Genomic DNA, 22807 nt, shown 5'->3' with positions numbered 1-22807 from the left:
TTATATTCAAGTTAAAGAGTCAGCCTATAAGGCACAGTCTGTGCCATAGAAGAGTCTGTGTTTCTTCAGAGAAGAGAAGGGGGAGTCTGTGCCTGCGTCTCCCCTCACTCAGCTCATCTATGGTATTTGGGGGATGAGCCGCTCATGGGAAGCTAGGCTGTAATTTAATTATCTTATATATAAGAGCCTCGCATTGTAACCAGAGCATTGGTTTCCCAAGAGCAGCAATCATATTTCCTATTTCGGTTTTGTCCCCTTTGATGAGTATCGAGTCTCTCATAAATTCCCAGAACCTTGTGTTATATGGGATGAAACTAAGCCAGGCTGTGAAGCAACCTGTAATCATATTTGGGTGTCAGGAACCTTGCACGGTGCTGGGTGCCTAGTAAATACTCAATAAACATGTCTGGACTTGATTTAACTTTTTTTTTTTTTCCTCCGGAGTTGAGATTTTAGGAAAGACAGAAGGTGTAATAACCGGTTTGAAAGTGCTGTGTCTGTGAGGAATTTAACTCAATTTATCTTCTCCGAATGCTTCGTACAGATTATGCTCCCAGCCACCTCTTGCCACAGTCAGACCCTCTTAAAAATAGAGTAATGATAATGATACATTTTATCTTCTTCCCGGTGATGGTATCATTCCCACCTCCACTGAAGCCCAGTGGGAGGTTTGGCTGTGAGACGCCGATCGCAGGGGGAGTCAGGTGCGATCATTGTAATGAGGGCTCCACGCTCGGCGAAATGCGGGCAAGAAAACCTCCCATACGTGAAGCGATTTCTATTAAGATACTCATTTTATATCAAATATTCAAGCTCCTCTTTATAAATCGGAGAGAATGAAAAGAAACTCTTCGAGGGGGAGATTTTATGTGGCCAGGAACGAAAGGGCACAAATATTTTATGATCAGTTTTGAGATGAAAGCAGTGCGCCTGCCTCATTCACTGGCTCTTTCCGTGTCCGCGGGTCTAATTAGATTGTTGGTTTAATGGTGGCGAGATAATTTAGTGGCCACTGAAAGCGACTGTGTTCATGAGAAGGGGTGGGGGGGGGGGGACCGTGCTTTGGGTTTCCTGTAATTAATGGAGAGTTTTTGAAAAACTTCTTGGTTCCAGTGAAGTTGGCGTACTGTGCTCAGCTGTTGAGGAAGGAGGCGAGGTCTGTCCCGCTCGTTGCTGTGGAAATGGCCTCGGGCAACATGGAAGAACTGTGTAATGACTGTCATGAAGAATGATCTTTAGTGGTCCAGGCAGGCTATAGTCAGTCTACAGCAGGGTGGGGACAGAGAGGGGGTGGGGAGGAGAAAGGAGGCAGTGAGGGAAAGCAGAGTAAGGATTATGAGACAGACATGACAGACAGACAGACAGACAGCACTGGCCCTCTGGAAGCCACTGGAATAATCCCACTGCATCTGCCCCGGGGCATCTCCTTGTCTTGTTGCTCAAACTGGAGTCCAAAAGATAAGACCAGGTTAGACCAGCCTCGAAGCGCCCTCTGCCAGCCCCTTCATGGGGGACAGAGATGAGGAAATTGAGCCCAGAGAGATGAACCAAGGTACATCTTACCTGTGGGGGAATTGGGAAATCAGGACTCTTTCTGGCCGCCACACGGATATATAGTGGAAAGTGGATTTGGAATTCATGGGCCAGGGTTACTGGACAGCCCTGCAGGACTTAATCATCCCCTTAGGTAAATCACTGCGTCTTCTTGACACTCCTGAGTCTCAGTTTCCCCATCACTGAAATGGGAGAAGCCATTTCTGCCTGTCAGGCAGTGGTGAGAAAGAAACAGCAGATGAAAACACCAATCACATGTTCAAAACAATATATCATTGTGTCGTGGCCCCTCTCGTGTCAAGAATGAAGTCATGCCATGTCATGATTTAATCATGTTAAATCATAATTTAGTCATGTTATGACTCAGATCAGAACATCCATTAACAATCTTTGGAAGTTTTATACTCACTCCCTGCTCCAAACGCTCCTATCTTGGAGCACAGTCAAAGCTCCCCACTACCCATGAGGGTATCCAGTTCATCTTCCTGGAACTTCTATAAGGCTTTGTTACAAATTGTCAAATAATTTTTAAGTACCTGCCACGCTGATACCTTCAATGATAAGATCAGCCCCTGCCCTGGGGAACTTTCATGCTATTTGGAAAGGCTTGAGTCCAAAACATGAGATGACCGAATAATATTAACAAGTGAATAAGTTGAAAAACAATCTCAGATGCTAACAGAGATATCATTGAGCAACTGATAAGTTATGAATTTCCAACCAAATGGTACTAGGGAGCATGGGGGACACGGTAAAATGACCCAAGAAGAGAAGAGCTGAGAGCTTTCTGGGGATGGATTGAATTCAATAATCAGACAAACAGAAGGGGCAGACTGACAGCATCTCTGAAACGGGAGTGTATGTGGAGACGATGGCCAGTGAGGCTGAAAGAGAGGTTTGGCATCAGAATATGGAGTACCTACAATTTGAAAATGTGGCCCAGTGACCCTTGTGAAAGGCAGTGATGGCAATCCAGGCACCATGAGGCAGTAGCTCTCTGCAGTTGTGCTTTGATTGACCTACAGGGGGTTATACATTCTTAAAAAAAAAATTAATTTGTCAACATCAGAAGACTTATCTAATCATCAAGAGTTTTGGCTTTTTGAAACTCAGACTACCTGGTGACTTTAGGCTCACGTTCCTAACTGGCATCAATTGACTGATACAGAATAACATCCACCCCCATTAAATGGGCCATCTGCTCCTTTGTTTCTCATTCCCCATCTTCCCCCCCCCGCCCCCCGTCTTCCTTCAGGGTCCTGACCAACTTCACTCATTATCCTGGTCAGCCTGGCCCCCTATAGGGAGCCATCAAAGGCATTTGGATTGGACAGAGTAGCAGGATCACAACAATGCCCAGGGACGCCTCATGGAGCAGAAGTAGCACGAGTAGCCTGTAGTGACATCTTGTGTTATTTAACTGTGGAACTCAGAGTTTGGTGGAGGCCTTTGAGATTGTAAAATTGGGAGAAATATGGCACTCTGATGCAGTCAGTAGTAGAAAAGCAAGAAGGAAACCCAGGCTTTCTTACTCTGCTCTAGCTGCCCATTGTCTTGGCTTCCTTGAGGACATATGGTACGAAACTGGTTTTCAAATAGGGAAGCTCTTGTTTGAATCCTGAGTCCATCATTTCTAAGATGGGCGCCCTTGGGGAAACCATTGAACCTCCAAGGTCCCCGTTCTCATATCTGTACAACAGAGGTAGTAATGTCCTCATGCGGTTGTGATCACAATTAAATGAGGAAATGTGAAATACTGCAGCCCACGGTTTGGGGGCTGGGGGGAGGGCTTCAAAAATGACTGTTTCTTCCCTTTTCCCTTAGTCCCATGAGACAGCAGAAATGCTACCTGGTATAGTCTCACCCGTACGGTCTATGGTGTGATACAAAGTAGATGTTACCCAAGTAAATGTCGAGTAAATGCATGAAACCCAGCAGAGAATGAAAGTCTTGTTCTCCCCGCCCCACCCCCATCCTGGACTCCTAAAATGTGACATCTGTTACTTAAATGTCCTTTGTAACTCATTCTGTTAGTTTGTTTTTACGAGGTCTGCTTTTGAAAGGAGCACAAGGAGGGAACTCGGCCGCCTGCCCCGTCTCGGGGTTTCCACCTGTTCTGTCCTCTTCCCCAACAATTGTTCCGTGTGTCCTTGATAACTAAGGGAGACCAGACAGCCTTCATGCAATAACGAGGAAACACACATTTCTGCTACCAATGAGCAGTTTCAAAAGGCAGAGAGGAGGTACTAATGGAGGGAATTTCAACTGTTCATTGATCCCAGCAATGCCTGAACACCCTGTGTGGCCTGGACCCAGGGCTTGCCCCATAAAGATGACGGAGCTCAGAACAAAAGAGAGTGAGCCTCACAGTACCTTCCGATTCAGCGGGGGATGCCAGCCAGCCTCACGCAGCGTTCCTGGGTGGCTAGGTGTAGTTTCAGTGCTCAAAAACACGCCTCCGGGGAGTTTTCTTGCCCTCTAATACCTGCCGGTATTCTGAGATGACTGTCCTTATTTTGAAATCCAGGTTTGTTCGCGCCTAAATAGCCACAGTCCTGGTCTTTGTCTCATGTGTGTTGCCAGAGTTAAGTGATTTGGGCTTTACATATGGAAAGTTCATTTTGTTGTGTAATTAATGGGAAGCAGACTTTGGGAAGCTGATGATCCAGGCCCTTATTTATATGAGAGCATATGTCTATGTTTTGTTTATGACTCACTCTCTTACTCCACGCATTGTAACTCGGGTTTGTTTATACTAACTTTTCCTAGAATCCAAGCCACATGGTATATGAGCCAATAATTTATGGTCTCTAAAAGGGAAAGATGATGAATGAGCTTTTTCCTCTTAAATTGTCAAATCTTAAACTGAGGAAGAAGTATTTGCTGCCTTGCGTCTGTCCAAGCTTGTATTTGGGGGGGGGAAAAAGGTAATGCAAAAACTTATCAAAAACAAAACAAAACAAAACAAAAAAAACTACTGGCATAGCGCTTGGAACTTGAATGTATAGATATTTGCCAAGAAAACATATGACCACTCCCCCACAATATACCATGTAATTCTGATCCAAATGTTCAGCAATGAAAAGACCATTCATGTTCTCTCTATCTCTCTGTCCCTCTCTCTCGCTCCCATTTTTTAATATAAGTAATATGTAATATGTATGTTTCTCCCTTTTTCAGAGGCCCCATAAATTTAATCAGTCGGTGGGCTTAAATGTTCAAGCTGCTTTTCTTAAAGACTCTCAGTAAACTGCAAACTTACTTTGGCCGTTGAATCTCCACTTCACCTATGGAGTGGTTTGGGTATCAATCTATATTTTTCAGTACTTTCCTGTTTTTGGTCATAGCTTAGATACTCCAAATAGTTAATGTGCTCTGAGGAGAGTAGGGAACAGCTGAAATATGTAAAGATCTAATTTAATTTACAGTGATTTGGATCCCCTTCAATAAATCCTTTCATATTTCACACACAGCCTTTACAAAATAGACAGTAAGTGTTGGTTTAGGTCAAGTCATGTAGATTGATTCCAATTCAAGTAAGTCAGCTGAGCTCTGTGGTCACATGGGGGAGGGAGGGAGGCACAGAAATGAGTGTCTAGCACAGAGCCTGGCACGGAGTGGGCTCAGTCAGTGCTTCTTCCCAGAATGAATGAGAGTGGATAAGGCATGGCTCTTGCTCTCAAAAAAACACAGTTTAAAAGGAGAGAGAAATGCAGATTAATCCCATAATCTTAACACAGGGCAGACTATATGAAATGCTGCCAGAGAGATATAAGAAACATAGAGGGGACGCAAAAGATTAATATTGAAATAGGAGTCCTCGGTGGCTTTTAGTGGAGTATGTGATTAAAATGAATTCCAGCAGAAATTCAAAAGCACTAGACGCATACCGAGTATTGTTTGGGTTTCTCCTTCCTTCCTTTCTTCTTTTTTTCTTTCTTTCTCTCTTTCTTTCTTTCTTTCTCTCTCTCTCTCTTTCTTTCTTTCTTTCCTTTCTTTCTTTTTTCCTTTCCTTGTCTTTTCTTTTCTCACTAAGGCAGGAGAATTGCCCCCTGGATAAAAGAAAAATGTAAGATTCCCCCCACCCCCAATCCAACATCAGATGCAATAGCGTCTCTTCCAGAAGTAATAGAGTTGGGCACACACCTGTAGGCCATGCAAAGTCCTTGTTTCTGCGGCACATCCCTCATCTGCTAACCAGCCAGACACAAAAATACGGGAAAGTCTCAAGCAGTGGGTAGACATTGCTTGTTCTTTTTACAAAGAATACAGGGATATTTTGTGGTATAAGTTGCCATTTTTTCTTGGAAAACCTCAATAAAGAGAAAAACGGTAACATGCATTTTGAGTCACTTGACTCATGCCTAGAAGGAGTTAAAAGGACGGTCATTAACTCTGAGGGTACTCAAACCCTCTGGAAATTCTACAAATCTGGGCAGTCTTTGAGAAAACAACATTAAGATTCAAAACTTTCATAACAGACTAGAACACTGGACTAAAACCAATAAAATTAAACTTTGCAGATTTAAATAGAAAGCTTGTATTTCAGCTGAAAAACCAATTCCACATAGCAATGGCCAGGTTTGGTGGCAGTTTATGTGAAAGCATCTAAGGGAGTTAATTGAGCTTCTATTTAATATGAGCCAACAGTGTGATGTTGCTGGGGCGGGGGAGAGGGGGAGGACTTCGCAGGTTTTATTTATTTTTTATATAGCACTCATTAACGAAAGCATAGTGCCTTGATCACAGAAATTAATCAACTCGATCTTTTTGCATAATCATTTGATACTTGGAAAATCAGTTCAATTCCAGGCACCAAAATTTAAGACGAGATTTGGCAGACGCTAAAATCTCCAGAGGAACATGATCAAAATGGAATATAATCTAGAATTCATGACATAGAAAACACAGATGAAGGAAGTGAGAGGTTTTACCTGGAGCGGAGAAGACTTAGAGGTGTTTGACTTTTTTGTTTGTTTGCTTTGGTTTTTTTGTTTGTATGTTTAACAGAATTGTATTTACTTAGTAAGGGTCCTGCCTTGAAGTCAAGTTCTAGAAGCACAGAACTGAGGGGTGAAAAGTCTAGACTAGAAACTTATTCTCATAATGTCCCAGGCAATATGTTTTCTATCAGGTCATAAGTAACCAGCCTGAGTATTTAAATAAACAAATGCAGTTATTAAAACCAGGAAGAAAATAAGGCATGGGTTACCTACAATTTGGTGGAATTCTTCAAACGCTAGTATGGTCAACAGGATTTATTTTAGCTGAGCCTAAATATTAAACATGTGAACATTTTCTTAAGATCATGTTTAGTGCATTCTTCTTTGTTCTTTCCTGTTTTTCTTTTCCTTTCTTCCTTCCTTTCTTTCTTTCTTTCTTTTTTTCAAAATTTAAAAGAGAAAATCTCTCGCAATCAAGTACGAACACACAGCTACAATAATTGGTGTATTATATAAGGGGTGGTATTTATGGTTAAAGATACAGTTATGCCACGTTTGAGAGGAAAGAAAAAAAGAAATATAAAGAGCCCTTTGAGAGGGTGCGACCACCCCCGCCGTGTGACCACCTGGCGTGCTGTGAGACTCAGCAGATGCAGCGTCAAACTTTTTGGCTTTCGCTGCATTTCTCTCCAGCCTCTCAACTTGTCTAGTCAGTCTGCTGGGGCTTGAGCCACAGGCAGCAGACAAAAGCCAAAGTTAATTGAAAGGAACAGAGGAGGCCTCAGTGGCCTTCATATGCCTGTTTCCGAGTGCTCTGACTCTCAATTCTCTTTGTGCCAACAGCCCAGGAAGCCACAGTAGTCCTAATAAGCATCACCCCCCAGAAAGACTCCCAGCTCTGGAGGACTCCTCTGTGGACCCCTCTGGGGTCAATATGCCCAGTGCACCTTAGAGACAGGGACAGTCACCTCTGCTGATCTCTGATCTCCCTCCCATCACCCGACCCTCTCAGGCCCCCCAAGTCCCGAGTCCCAGTGACCTCCCAGAAGGCTCTCTGCTAGCCGGAAGGCTAGCAGCTGGTTCTCTCTGGAGACAAGTTACCACCACCTTTATCTGTCCAAAACCACAAGTGGTTCCCCCAAAACTCAGCTCCTGAGATGACTGGCATTATTCCCCTGGGGTCAGACAAGTCAGCCTGGGTGGCAGGACCTCAGGACTGCCTAACCGAAGATGGGGAGGTCGGCCTCAAGTCTCATTGTAGAAGCTCTCCACGGAGGGGACGCTCTTCCGATGGCCACAGAATTACATGGGATTCAATTAAAGCAGCTCTAGGGAATATAAAGATTAATGATATCCAGGCTTTGGTCTCCAGGAACTTACGATGTGAAATAATCCGGCAAGATATCTGAAGCAAGCATCCGCTGTGAGAAAGGCACTGTGCTCTCCGTTAGAGAATGAAGAGCACACAGCGCCTGTCTTCAAGAAGCTTGAAGGCTTCCTATGCCGCACACTCATAGAAAGTTAAGATCCTCCAGAATTAAATACTGAGTGAACAAACGCTTCAGGAGTTTAGAAAGAGAAAGGACAGCTTCAAAGCAGCCCCAGTATTTGATCATGTGGCGATATCAGTAACATCATTTTGAACAGTTCCCCCATGTAAATACGTATTCAGAATGTATGCGCTCATCTTTGAAAATATAAACTTTAAAAGGTTGAGATACCTCTGAAATCATATTGTTAAAATGATTTTAAAATTCATTTCATTTTGTATTATTCATGAAACAAAAATATTTTCACTGTCATCAAAATTTTACACTCCTTTTCATATTTCTAATAATATTTCAGGAGGGCCAATTTAATGAGTTTGAATACTTTTTGAAAACCTTGGGTTTTTTTTTTAAATACTTAGGATAAAGCAATATAAGCTCTAATTCCAAAGTCTGTTTGTTTCAATATTTGTTAGTAAATGTTGTAGGTTAAAAGGATATCTCACATAAACATACATCCAAAAGGAGAAAGTACATCATTTAGCTTAAATCGGGATACTTTTTTTTTTTTAATCTCCTACATCAATTAAGCAAAGGTTGTTGTTGAAATTTGGCTAACCAGCTTCCTTAACAATCAGATGGTCTGGCATATCAAAAGGCATTGCATTTTTTAATGAGTTCAGATCTCAGAAACTCTTCATTTGAAAGTTAACTGTTTACGAGATTTCTTAATTTGCAGATTTTAGGGATTTTATAGGTTACGATATATCGTTTCAGCAACAAAATTGCCAAACAGTGGAAACATTTTCAATCAGCTTTCAAAAATGCTGTCTCAAGTATTGAGATTCTTCGGAAAAGCAGTTACGTTCTTGCCCATTTTACCCTAACGAGACATTAAGTTTCTGTTTGTGTTTTTTACTGACAGCCCATTGACAGCTCAGAAAAGGTGAGAACATTTAGAACCGTTGTCTTTTTATACCAGAAATTGCCAAAATTCATCTCTGAAAATGGCAATTCTTATACAGTTTGCTAAGGGAAATCAGTAAAACTCTGCATGGCATATAACTTACTTCATGGATATTCCTGATCTTATTTCAAAGATTTTGTTTTTGTTTTTTTCTTTTCAAAGACCTTGATTTTCTAAAATGAACCAGGAGGGCTGACCTACTGTAGCATTTTGAATATAGGACGTGACAACACCCCAAAAGTAATAAACCGATGGAATGCCTGTCGACCCTTTGAATGAATGTGGCCTCTCCTTCTCATGGGTCCCTTCTGCCCAGCTCTGACGGGTGATACATCATCTCATTTATAGCTCACGTAAGGCCATCACAGTTGCTCCAAATATTATGCATTAGGATGCTTAGTTCTTATTTTTTAGATAAAATATAAATAATATAAATAAAACTATTCCTATATTTTTCTCGTGGCCTGGTAGAGTCTCCTCCGTGGGGAATGTGCAGCACACTAAGGAAGTAGCTAAAGGAAGAGGTGCTCAGAGCTGGAAAGGCACAGAGGCTGTGGACTGTGAGGCTAGTTCCTAGATCCCTCGTGCCCGTACTGCCTCCCAGAGAATCTGGGGGTGAGGGGGGCACCCTGGTGGTCCTTGCCTCTTCCGAGCTCCCCATGTAAAAGGCAACACCCTACACTTCCTTTCGCCATCACCCAAAAGGCCCACTTCGCCACCAGCTATCGCTTGTCCCTAGGAGAATGTGAAATAAGCACAACCAAACCGGGGTCCCCCAAGCCATTGCAGCCCAGACAGGAAGTTACCTCACAACAAACCCCTGAGTTTATTAGGAAGCTGTCCTCAGAGAATCAAGCAGGGACTGTGCTTTGAACAAGTCAGTCATGTTTCCAGAGAAACCCCAGACTGTATTAAGATGCCTTTAAAAACAGAATGGAAGCACCTTTCTATCGAGACGAATCTCCCACATCTGCTAACCCTTAATTCTAAATTACAGCTTTGAAATTGGAAAGCGGTACTATAGCACTCTGCTGGTGACCAAGAGCAACTCAGATGTGCCGGCCTTGCAGACGCCTTGGCAGCAGAGGCAACTTGCCATCTTCTTTTAAAAAAGAGGCTTTAAGGCCAGGATCGGATCGTAGAAGGTTAATTTAAATTCTAAGGAAAAAGGAATAACGTGCGCATGCCAAGGCAAGTTGCTTCATACATCCCATTAAAAAATAAAAGGCAGCATTAGGAAAACAAGAGATCATTACTGAGTTAAGTACAAAGTTCCCTCCAAAATGCGCGATTTCATGGGAGAACATTAAATGCGTGAATTCCCTTGAGCTTGTATTTGCTGAGCACGTAGTGTATAGCAGATCGTGGAGGACTGTGTGAAAAAGCCTGTGCTGGGGACTCTGGGAGTGTTAAGGAAAAGAGAGGGCTTTCGTCCTTGGAAGGACCTTAAGGTGAATCACCATACAATGCAGTTCGCACCGCAGCTCCCTGCCTGGACTGAGGGAGATGATGTTCCAGTCCTTTCCACCCTGGAAGGCAACTCCAGGCAGCACAACAGTCCCAACGATTACCCCACCTCCCCATAGGGATATTTAAACAGCAAGAAACATCCTAATGAATCTAGAGATGAATTTACTCCCCCTGATGCACCCAGAACTTCCTAAACTAGGGTGTGTCTTGCATGTGGACAAAGTAGTCTCCAAACCAGTAGCATCTATCTGGGGGCAACCTTCTGTGTAATGAAGCCTTGTGAGCTTTTATCTTGCTCACGGTCCCTGTCCTCCATCTGCAAAGTCAGAGCACAAAACACAGGGCTAAGTCCAGTCTCTGATTATCATAAAAGATGTGACAAAATCCACAATGCCGATGAGCCAATCCTCCGATAATGGGAGCAGAAAGATAGAAAAGCCAGATCTGGGCCCAAAACCAAGTCAACCATTTGCATGACAATTTTAAAGACAGAGAAAGGTCTAGAAGATGATTTGCTTTGCAGAGTTATGAAGACATGAATTTTCATTGTGCCTTGGCCACTCATAATTATTTTTTAAAACTAACAAAGAACAGTCGAGATATGGATCCATTATAAGAAGGAGAGCAAATATGGAATCAATCTTTGCTGTAAGAGCCCAGAAATTACTGTCTAATAATGAAACAATTTGAAGAGAGAAAAATCTGAAAACATTTAGAGGGACAATGAAATCATAAGCAATAAGGAGAAAGATTTGTGAATATCAAACCCTGCCAAGTCCAAAGTCCCTGCCCCACCCCCCCACCACTAGGATTTCAAAATCATTAGAGGGAGTAAATGTTGTAGAAAGCCACCTCACATTTGGAAAGGCAATGGATAATGAGAATAGGAATGAATAACAGCAATCATTAAATCTAGAAGGGAATTTTGAGAGCATCTGTCTAACTGTCCAATGCAATAGATGAAGAAAGAGAGATCCAGAGGGGCTAAAAGGTTCGTCCTTGTTCAGGATTTCCAGCTGCCCCTGAAGAGTCCTTCCCGCCGCCCTGCACTCTGCTGTGGTTCACACGCAGGGGGAACAAACCCCAATGGAAATATTTGGGTTGTGCATGCAAGGACAAAATAATATTCAGATGTCCAGTAAATATGAACCCCTTCCTCCAATGCTTCTAATGTCAAAAAGAAAGAGGTATTAAGTCTTCACATCTGATGGCATCATGGAAACTGGGTCCTGATATGTTTATTCATTTCATCACAGCGTAAAACCCAGAGCACTCATTCCTTCTCCCATCCCATTAAGCCAGGAGGGCTACCAGTAGGAATTTTCTAGGGAGATGATGTATGCCTTTCACTGAGGACATTCCTTACCCTTCAAAAATTATTTAGGTTAAATAGAGCCCCTGCACTCTACTGTCCCAAGATTATAAGAAAGATATTTTATTGGCACTTACCATGTATAGGTTTTTAACTACGTATTATGGAATTATCGAGTATATACCAAAGTAGGCAGAATAGCATAATAAACCTCTGTGTGCCCATCACTTAGGCTCAATATCACTTCAGAGTCAATCTTACTTCGTCAATACTTCTCCTCACCTCCTCCCTTCCCTTCCTTGTTATTCCGAAGCTGATCCCAGATGATACCGTGTGACTGTACCTATAAATAGTTCAGCAAATATTCCTAAAAGATGAGTACCTTAAAAAATTATCATAACGCAATTACCAAACACCTAAGAAAATAAACAGTGGTTAAATAATATCATGAAATGCCCAGACAGTATTCAGAATTCCATGAACTCATGAAATATGATCTCTTTTGACAGTTTGTTTAAACTGGAAGCAAAATGTGGTCCTTTTATCTCTTAAGTCTCTTTTTTTTTTTTTTAAATTTTTTTTTTTTATTTGTTTATTTGACAGACAGAGATTACAAGTAGAGAGGCAGGCAGAGAGAGAGAGAGGGAAGCAGGCTCCCTGCTGAGCAGAGAGCCCGATGCGGGACTCAATCCCAGGACTCTGGGATCATGACCTGAGCCGAAGGCAGCGGCTTAACCCACTGAGCCACCCAGGCGCCCTCTTAAGTCTCTTTTAATGTACAGTTTCACCCCCTTCCCTGCCTTTCTTTCCTTGCATTTTATTTGTTAAATCCCCCAGGTGGTGTGCCCAGAATTTCCCGCAGTCTGTGTTTTCTTGAATGAACCCAGTGTACCTCCTTATTTCGTGGTGTGGGGACAAGAGCTGAGCTGCCCGTATGGTAACCACTAGCCACGTGGAGCTATTTAGATACAAGTTAAATTAAAAATGCAGTTTCTCTGTCACATCAGCCACATTTCAGGGGCTTAGTAGCCACATGTGGTTAGGGGCTACCAAATAGGACAGCACAGATATAGAATATTGCCACGACTGCAGAAACTTGTACTAGACAGCACTCCACCAGAGGCTTACTAAAGAGCCACGGGGTAGCTTTGGAGAATGAAATCTCAGCCAGCTAGCCTTTAACTCAAAATTGAGCTTCTGCATTGTATTTACTTTAAACCTCTGCACCTGGACATTGAAAATGAAATAAAAATTCAAGGGATCTGTGTGTTTTTATAATTTTATAAATAGTATATTTACAAGTACTTTTATTCACTTTTGTTATCCAACTTTTTTTTTAGATTTAACCACACTAATATATTATGTGTAGCTTTTTCCTTTTGACAGATGTATAATATTCTGTTGTTTGACTGTATCACAACTGATTAATTACACCTTTAACATTTAGATTGTTTTCAGTCTTCTGAGCTTCAAGGAACATCGTTATACATCCTCAGCCTCCTGCTACAAATGAGTAAAGGAGGCAGCCTGAACACAATCTCTGGGGCATTAAGCATGCCCATCTTCGGTGCTAGTGGTCACTGCCCAGCTGCTCTCTGATATGATGATCTGAGTTTCCACTCCCACCAACAGTGTGCAAGGGTCCCACTTCCTTACAGCATCACCAGGGTTAGGTAGTTTCAGCCTGGTCATTTTTCCTAATATGGGTTCATGCATATGCAGTGAAAGTATAAATACAAGCGTGGGAAGGGAAGAGGAGGGGAAGGAAAGGAGAAAGGAGCACTGATTGAGCTAAAGCTGTATTTTCTTTCCTTAAAAAAATAATGCATATATGGTGAAAGTTAACATTTGTTCAATGTGAATGGTGGGTGCAAAGGAGTTGCTAATGATATTTTTAGTACTGTTTGGTACGTTTACACTACTCAGAATCAACTGATTTCATAATCACTTTTCAATGCAAGGGCTTAATAAAATATATACAGCACAGAATAAATTACTGAATACGGTATTATCTACTAGGTTTTGTTTGTTTGTTTTTGGCACTTCATGCTAAAAAGAAAACACAGCAAGAGACAAGCCAGTGCTTGTGTTGATCCCCAGTGACCCGCAGCTCATAGAGTTTTCCAGGTTTATTCAGCTGGAATATTGCCAGGTAATTGCCTAAAAATGTTTTACTTTTTACCTGTATGCTATATGATATATTCCATAGCGCTTTCTTCCCCAAAGATGAGATAAACTGATAAAAAGGTAAATTGCAGATGCCATCTGTAATGGGAAGAATGCGTGAGGTGTGTGGAGAACCTCCGACTCATTCTCAGTTACTCCCCAACTGGGCGGAGAAGGTAGATTGCCTGGCTGGGACCTGGAGGCTTGCAAGCTCTTTCTATCGCTCTGTTTGCAGTGGTTGCTTTAGAATCCAAACTAGATCTCTTCTAGAGAAGCCTGTGATTCCAAGGCAGCAATGATTAGTGTGGTTCATCAGTCCGAAGACAATTTTTAAATGACGCCCATGGGCAAGGCACCATGCCACGCTGTGTGAGGGACATAAAGATGGACAAAAATTTGCCTCCACATCCGAGAACCTAAAATTGAGCAACCTTTTTCCTTTCACAACACCAACTACAAACAATTTATTTTTATACTCAGAAGCTCACTCTGGCTTTGTTCTATTTTGATCTTTATAACTTATTTTAAAGATTGTTCAGTAGTTATTCATTGCTCAGTAAGTCTTACAACGACCTTGGGCCGAAAGCAGTAACATTTTGACCTGTCCTGTGGGACTTAGAGCTTCCCACTCCATAAAGCCAGTGGCGTAAATAACTTCAAATGATCCCCTCTTGGAGTTCTGTGTCAGGCACAGCATGAGAGAGAAAGGGAATGAAGCAGGGAAAGGAATAAAGTGGGAGTGCCCCAGAATAAGCGAGAGTGGTATCCATGTTTTCAGCATTTTTTATTCCTCATTTCCCTTAAGATAATTTTACTCCGCCTCTCTACTGGTTGAAAAAAACCTGGAATAACACAGCAAACCATGATGCCAGAATAAACACATTTCCTTTCGGTCCCAGTAATGTTTAGTAAGGGTTGGCATCTTCTCCATGGGCGTTCTTGGGGTTGAGCATTTAGGGTGTATCACAGCAGCAAAAAAACTAAGTGAGGACACACACCTCTTGGGTTCATAAAGGGGCGGGGCCAGTGTGGAGATGGAGCAGCAGAGTATGTGTGAGTGTGCGCACATGCGCGTGGGCACACACATGGTTGTACATGCGTGTGCATGCATGCTCAGGAACAGCACAGGGAGAAAGAATGACCTAAAGGAGGAAAGGTCCGCTACGTCTTGAAGCCATTCACACTTCACAGTGTCTGAACTTGCAGGGGAAGGGGTTCCGAAGGCTGGTTAGTGGTGGCAATACCAGACTTCTGGAGACTAGAAGTTTGACTCCAAGAGTACAGGTGCATCTGGCCAGCAGGACATGAAAAGAACTCTTTGCAGACGACCGACAGCCCAGTATGGGGAGTGTGAATGACTCAGAAACATCTGGCTGATTTCCCTCAAGGTTTCCAGAGGATGAATTGGTTAGTCGTTCAGTCAGTGGGACACTTCAGGCAGCTTGACAAATCCAGAACACTGGGGGCAAAAGTTAGAGAAATGGTGTCATCTCAGGTAGAGTGTCCTGGAAAATAATCCCCCTTTCTGTCAGTAGAGGAGGATTAGAGGTAAGGGGGTTCCTGTACAAGGTGTGTCAAGGTCAAGGTGTGTCTTTTGTGAGATTGGTAGTAGGAATGAATGATCCAGATTGCTTTTTATAAAGGACTATTTGTCATTTTTTGCATCCAGCATCTACAAAAAAAGAAAGCATAACCTAATCCTAAATTCGGTCAGATCAAATGTCACAGGGCTGAATTTAAAAAAAAAAAAAAAAAAGTTTTAATAGGGAAAGGTCATGGGAACACCAAGTCTGACCTTGACCGCCAGGGCAGAGTTTCCTACAAGGTGTGAGCTTCAGTTTCTAAGTCTCAAAAACAGCAACAAGGGTATTTCACAGAATTGTTGTGAAGATGGAAATGGTATAGAAGGAACGCCGTGTACACAGAAGATACTTACTATTTTTATTATTTTCAGTTTCCATAAAGAGAAAGGAAGAAGAGATACCGGGTCACATCCATAGCATTGCTTTTCCAGGGTCGTCACGGCCAAGTACAGTGCCAGTCGTCCCTACACAGGCTGGGTTTCGGGCGGCTTGCCTCTGGTGCTCAACCTTCTCTCTTCCCCTCCTGCAGCCAGCTCCTCCCTGAAGAAGCGATTCAAGCGGCGGGAGATCGAGGCCATCCAGTGCGAGGTGCGCAAGATGTGCAACTACTCCAAGATCCTGTCCACCAAGAAGAACCTGGACCACGTGAACAAGATCCTAAAGGCCAAGCGGCTGCAGAGACAATCAAAGACAGGCAACAACTTCGTCAAGAAGAGGAGAGGGCGTCCGCGAAAGCAGCCCACGCAGTTCGATGAGGACTCCAGAGACCAAATGCCGGTGCTGGAAAAATGCATCGACCTTCCCAGCAAGAGGGGGCAGAAGCCGAGCCTCAGCCCGCTCGTCTTGGAGCCAGCGGCCACTCAAGACACCATCATGGCCACCATCGAGGCGGTCATCCACATGGCCCGGGAGGCGCCGCCCCTGCCCCCGCCGCCCCCGCCGCCCCTCCCGCCCCCGCCTCCGCCGCCGCCCCCGCCTCCCCCACCCCTGCCTAAGACCCCGCGAGGAGGAGGGAAGAGGAAACACAAACCTCAGCCTCCTGCTCAGCCCCTGCAGCAGCCGCCCCCGCAGCAGCCCCTGCCCCAGGAAGAGGAGGTGAAGGCCAAAAGGCAGAGGAAGTCCCGAGGGAGTGAGAGTGATGGCCTTCCCTAGGGTTGGTCTGGGCGTCTGAACCTGGGGCTGGGGGAACTGACACATTGGAAGTGCAGTGAGCCGGGGTGGGGGCAGAATCCCACGCTGCAGGGACACCGATGCCCTTCTCTCCAGAAGCTGGGCAGGCAGAATCGCGCCCGATGACGGGGTGGAGCCATCAGTAGCTCTTGGGAAAGCAAAGCAGGGGGACGCCTTCAAAAGAAGCTTGTCTGTGCTTTACAGCAGTTGCAAACCACGCGGCACTTCAGTATGGCTAGATCCTTTGCAGGCGAGCAGAAGACCCATGGAGGAGCAGAAAGCCGGTGGTGCTCTCCGACAGCCACCCGACCTCCTGCATCCAAGGTGCGTCTCTGATTCCATTGCATTTGCTGGCCAGGAAAATTGAAAGGGAAGCACCCTCAATTAGGAAACATTCCAAGGGGAGAAAAGCTGCAAATTTCTCGACTGGCTTTGTTGTAACCCATTTCCATTTAATTGGTTTTTACTTTTATTTTGGTTTTTCCAAGCTCGGCTAGGCTTCGGGGCACCAACATCATCTTCAGGTGACCTGAATCTTTCCGTTAACCATACAGTTTCCCAGATGGATTCGTCATCAGAAGGTGGAATGCTAGTGATAGGCAACCTTAGACGTGGATCCAGATCCTTCTGTATGCCTCCTCTGTACCACACACTGATACTTAGCGTAGTCGGTTCCTAGTTTTCCTTTGCCCGTTGTATTTCCATATACCTTTTCATTAACTTACTTGTTGCCTTCTTTTCCTTGGTACACACCTAAATAATGTAAACTTTATGTGTGTTGTAATGTTCACCCTTGGCATGCTGTCCCAAGGAACTTGGCTTTGAATCCCAATCATTGTGAGACAGAGATACTCAGTATTGATAGAGCCTTTTTAATAAGTGATTTAGAGCAGCCGAGGATATGTTGGCCGGGGTGTCAACCAGGTTATTTTTATACTTAAAACATATCAGCAGAGAATAGGCAGAATAAAATGGTTTTAATAACCCACAGCAAATGGAATAACTGACAAATCACCAAAAATTGAAACCCCAGACCCACCAGAAAGACAAATGTCTAGCAATGCCTTGGTATGTGAATTTTCATACAAGTAACTATCGTAAGTCATTGAAAAAAGGAAACAACAAGACAATAGAATAAGTCCATTATCTCTTGGTAATTATTTCTTAAAAGCAAATGGGAGTAAGTGTTCTTATCTGGAAAAAAAAGAAAGAAAGAAAAGAAAATGCTCAAAGGGTATCACCACTCCAATTGTATCAAGCCACCTTGGACAAAGTATCCAAATTGTGGTTGCCTTAATAAACTAAAACATTTTTGTACATAATGTAATTATAAATCTATCAGTCTGCATGGATGCAAACTGTGTGTGACAAATCGTCTTTTAAATGGTCAATTTCAACTGTACATTTCTCATCCAAGTTGTACTCTAGCCATCGGTTTAGCGTGGACAGATATTCCATCTCTAACACCCATTTCCACAGCTCAAGTGAAACATGTTAAGAAGACTCAGAATGAATATGAAGTTATTCCATCGCCGTAGATGTTTTCTAAAAGTCAGATGTGGAAATTTCAAATAAGTATTTTCGATTTCCTCCCTTCCTCCTCCCCTTACCTTCCCCAAGACATCAAACACCTGGCATGGTAGATTATAAAAAGAGAGACACTGAGAGACAGAATTCAATTTTCTAATGGGAATTAGAATATCTGGTTTACCTCCAAATTAAGATTCTTTACAGGAACTTGGGACTGGCTGGAAATTGTATTATCACTTCAAAACACAACACTGTTTCCTTAGAGAGAGATGGATTTTTGTTGGGAACACAGGAGAATAAGGGATGGGATATCTATGGGAGTAAATTTTAAAAAATCCCAAGTTTATATGCTTGCGAACATCACTGCTCTGTCATGGCACCAACAATTGGTTGAAATTACCCACAGAGCCATCCTATTCTGCCCCGTCACCTTGGACTTAACATCATTTGCTCCCCACTAGGTCAGTCACATTTAATCCTAGTAATATGTAAGTTTAAAGGGATGCATTCTCCTGTACTTTAAAGCTTATATCATAGATACTCCGTTTGTGACCTAGGTGGACCTTTGGCATTTCACACAAGTTGAACAGCAAAATCAAACCAGCCACTTTCAATTTGTCATTCCTAAGCCATGTCTGAGTGGTTCTAAAGTCACCGGAGAGGAAGATTTAAATTAGCCCCGCTCACCCCACCGTTGCCATGAAAGAGCAACCATTTTCATTCCAATTAAACCATAAAGGGATTTCTCTCCTGTCAGGCTTTGAAAAATCATTTCCTTCATTCTTGCTTTTACCCTTCTTCCAGGCATTTCCCCCACCAAGACTGTGAGCAGACTAAACCTTCCTGCAGACGAGAATGGGCTGGCCCCTCTCTAAACTTCTTAAAGAAGGACCCCCACCCCTAATTGACATTAACCTCTAGTTGGAGAGGAATTTCAGAAAAGTTAAGGAAGCATTAGAATTTCCAGACCAAGGTAAGGCATTCCTGGAGGGATACAGCAGGCTTCTCACTTATACATAAACTCAGTTCTACAGTTGTCATGTGACTTAAATACAAATCCTCCATACTTAGGACCCTAAAAATAGATTAGAAAACTGCAGAGGAGCCAGGGTGGGACAGGCTGAATAAACCCATGGAAGGTGGAAGCAAGTCCCAGCACCTGGCAACCTCCTCTCTCCCCTGCCCAGCGCCCCTTCCGTGTCACGTGACCTTTCCCTTTTTCTTCTACCTTCCATTAACTTAACTCCTCTCACTGGTACAACCTTCTCCTTATTCTCTAACACCTTCCCATTAGCCTCGCCTCTCCTGTCCAGGCTCAACACTGGGCCAGTCTAGTTTCACCTCTCATTTGCTGCAGACCCAGGATGAGAGCCCCAGCAATCTTGACCTGGACCGAGGCATCTCTAGCCAGTCAACACTGCCTTCTGGGGCTGCATTTTTATTTAGGGAAGATGTCCTTTGGGATGTATAGGACTCCATAAACACCTCCACAAATTATTTCATTAGAAATCTCTTGTTTTGTTTTGTTTTTCTGGAATCCTTTCCTTCAGCAAGCAAGCGTGAACCCACTTATAGAGAGTCTGATTAGGGGTGAGCAGAGGATAAACTGAGATGCAAAAGCCTCCTTCTAGGTGATGATGGGTCTTCTGATCTACCCTCCTTAGTGGCTGAGGAGCCACTTGCTTTTCAACCCCTCATCTCAGATGAAAGATCCAGAAGTCTGACTTCCTCAAATAGCATGGCTCTGGCTACAACCCAGGGAAGATAGGTCAAAAGAAAGGAGAGCATGTCAGGGGCTGGGTTGTGACTTGGCAGGACCGGGACTCAACAACCACTGACAGCCCAGAGTAGGTGACTAAGGGCTGACAGAGGATTAGCATGTTAACTTGGCTACTGTCCGGAGTGGGAGGCCATGTTCCATGGCAGCCGGAATTTGTGCTCTGCACATTGCTGGCTCTATAAATATGATAAGCAAGTGGTGACAGAATTATAGTATCAGGTGATGTACTACATGCAGATCATAAAGGATTTGGGTTTAGTACTTTTGGAGAAAAATCCCACTCCTACAGCTTATGACCCAACGATATTCAGACAATGAGTTTTTGGAGAATATTTTTCCCCTACCACTAGGAAGATTTACCTGGGAACTGTCTGAAGTCTATACATATATTTCCAAAGCCTTTAAATGCCAACTGTAGCATGGAGAGAGACGGGGTGGCAGAAGCCGAAATGCCTCAGAAGCCATTTAAGTGTTACATTGCGGGACTTTCAGTCCTTTTCATCATGTAAGAGTAGATAAATATAGACATTATTCTCAACACTACCCTCTAGTATCACAATGGTCCAAATGCCAGAGCTTACAGATAATGTCATCACAGTGCCTAGAAACTCAAACTGTAATATACCGTAGCATTTTCTTGGTGTTTTTTTAAAGTTTCTTTCCACAATACAAGGCTCCCTCTGCCTCTTGTTTCTTGGAGAGTTTGCCCCACTGATGAGTCTTCCCTCCCGTGGGACTCGGTCATTTGGGGAACAGTCTTAGAAGCACATATCAACCAAGGAAGAAACTTCCTGGATATCGATTACCACTTCCCCAGGTATAATAAACACTACAGGGGGGAAGGATTGAGAAGAGCTGCCACCGGTCAACACTGAAGGGCAGTTCCAACCTAGGTTGGTGTCTTTCTTTTCTTCCTTTTTTAAAAAATCTATTTCTTAAATAATAATAAATGCACATGATGTGTTAAATATGTATATATATATTTCAAAAGAAAAAAATGGGGCACAAGATTGTCTTATAAGTCGTGCTGGCTAATTTTTAGTTTGTATTCATAAGTGGTTTTTAAAAGCCTTTTTTAAAGTGTAATTTGCATGTTCTACTTTGATTGTATGTAAACATATTTTAGAACAAAAAATGTATTTGTATTTTATTGAATATAGAGGCAAGAAAATTGTACATTGTTTGAAATGTTCTTTTTGTAACAGTTTTTATTCATAAAGCATTTTTGTACATTTAAAATGAACACGGACTTGCTGTTATTTGAGGCGTAGATACATCTGGCATGCTTTACTGTCATGCTCCTCCATGGTCTTAGATGTTGGGTTTTAAACATTTTTTCTAAAAGAAAGCTCAGTCTTTTTCGCTACCAGATCAGGTTAGCACAGTATAGAGCACTTAACTATTAAAAAAAAAAAGTTAATCCTATTCATATGTTATTCATTGTGTGAAATTAAAGACATTCAATTCAGTCTAACATGAGTTGTGAATTCTTTTGTTTTATTTTCCATCTGGTTCCCATCACTAAGGAGTTTAATAGTATTTGGGGGGTCTTTGCTCACACAAACTGGACAGAGAATCATTGAGAAAATTCTAACCAAACTTATGCCTTTTGTCTGAATCTGGGAAGAACGTTTGGCGCAGGATTTGAGACTGATTTACTGGGTTACTGTTCAGAATACCTTACACCTGAACATAAAGCCAATGGCTGATTCAAAGAATCAGTCAGAACCTCTGCTGAAAGCAATCAAAGCTTGTCGTATGATGTTGGAGACCCATCCTGCCCTAGATTTTGTGAACATTGTGGATAGGGATTAAACTTTCTTACCAAATATCCCATGATGTCAGATATCTGAAGGACAGATTCCTGGCTGGAGTTCAACTTTGGAGTGATAGGAAAGGCTAGTTAATCAACTATAGCCAGTTAGGGGTCACCTAGCCAACGTCCACCAGTCTGAACAAGACCATGAGGACAGGAGCCAGGAGTGAGAAGTCCTTGTTCTGAAGGAACTTACAAGGCCTGAGTGTGAAAAACAAACTCGCAGTTCTAAGTGAAACATGGCAAGCGGTAAAACTGATGGTGTCCCAGAAGAAGTGGGGGGGCCGCCAGGCTGGCACTTTCTTCTCCTCACACTCTGTTCTAATTTTTCGTTTAGAGTCAAGTTGTTTTTTTAAAAGCCCTTCTGAAGTAGAATTTCCATGCTCTACTTGGAGAGTATGTAAACATACATACATTTATGTATTTTTCATTCTTTCTTTAACCTGATGTTCCACTTTCAAAAGCCAAGAAGGTACGTAAGAAACGTGACCCGCTCTCATCCCTAACTATCAATCGGATAGTGCTGTGACACTTATTAGGACTTTTGGTATTTGCAGCACCCAGGCTGGGATAACGGGAGTCTGGTGGAATGAACGGAAGCTGTCAGAGTAGATTATCAGAGCAGCCTCAGGATGGTCAGATCACGGCCGCTTTAGGTAGCCTCCTGGGACTCAGAGAATTCAGTCAGCAACTTCTAACAAAGCAGAATTTGCCCTCTTTTCCCTCTCTGCCAACCATCTTGCACTGGAACCAGGAAAATTTAAATTTATATAGTTCTCTTTCCAACTCGGGTTCATTAGACTGGTGGTATTCCTGAAATCAGCAAGGACTTCCCAGCAGGGAAAAAAGGTTTGCCTTGGAATGGATTGATTCCCCATCTTTTGAGGGTTCTAATCAGTGCACAGAGTGACCATGTGCTGACAAAGATTCTGGGGGAAGTCAGATGCGTTCACACGTGGGGCTGGCATGAATCTCCATCTACAAACAGGTGGGTGAAAGAAATAGATACCGTTAAATTTCTCTGCAACT

The 22807-nt window shown here is 43.0% G+C and overlaps 1 protein-coding gene across 8 annotated transcripts in view; it reads left to right on the top strand.

Annotated features, from left to right (window-relative positions):
* The window catches only part of SETBP1 (SET binding protein 1), a 363049-nt gene extending 341672 nt beyond the window's left edge, over positions 1-21377 (top strand). For all 8 annotated transcript variants that reach the window (XM_032311272.1, XM_032311273.1, XM_032311278.1 and 5 more), the window contains one exon: positions 16012-21377. In XM_032311272.1, the coding sequence (XP_032167163.1) occupies positions 16012-16634 (623 nt within the window). In that variant the 3' untranslated portion in view covers positions 16635-21377. The remainder of the gene's footprint in view (positions 1-16011) is intronic.
* Positions 21378-22807: the final 1430 nt, after the last annotated feature.

The sequence above is a fragment of the Mustela erminea genome, chromosome 13, assembly GCF_009829155.1.
Source record: "Mustela erminea isolate mMusErm1 chromosome 13, mMusErm1.Pri, whole genome shotgun sequence".
NCBI lineage: Eukaryota > Metazoa > Chordata > Mammalia > Carnivora > Mustelidae > Mustela > Mustela erminea.
Note: the sequence above shows the minus strand (reverse complement) of the source record. Positions and strands in the feature narration are given on the sequence as shown.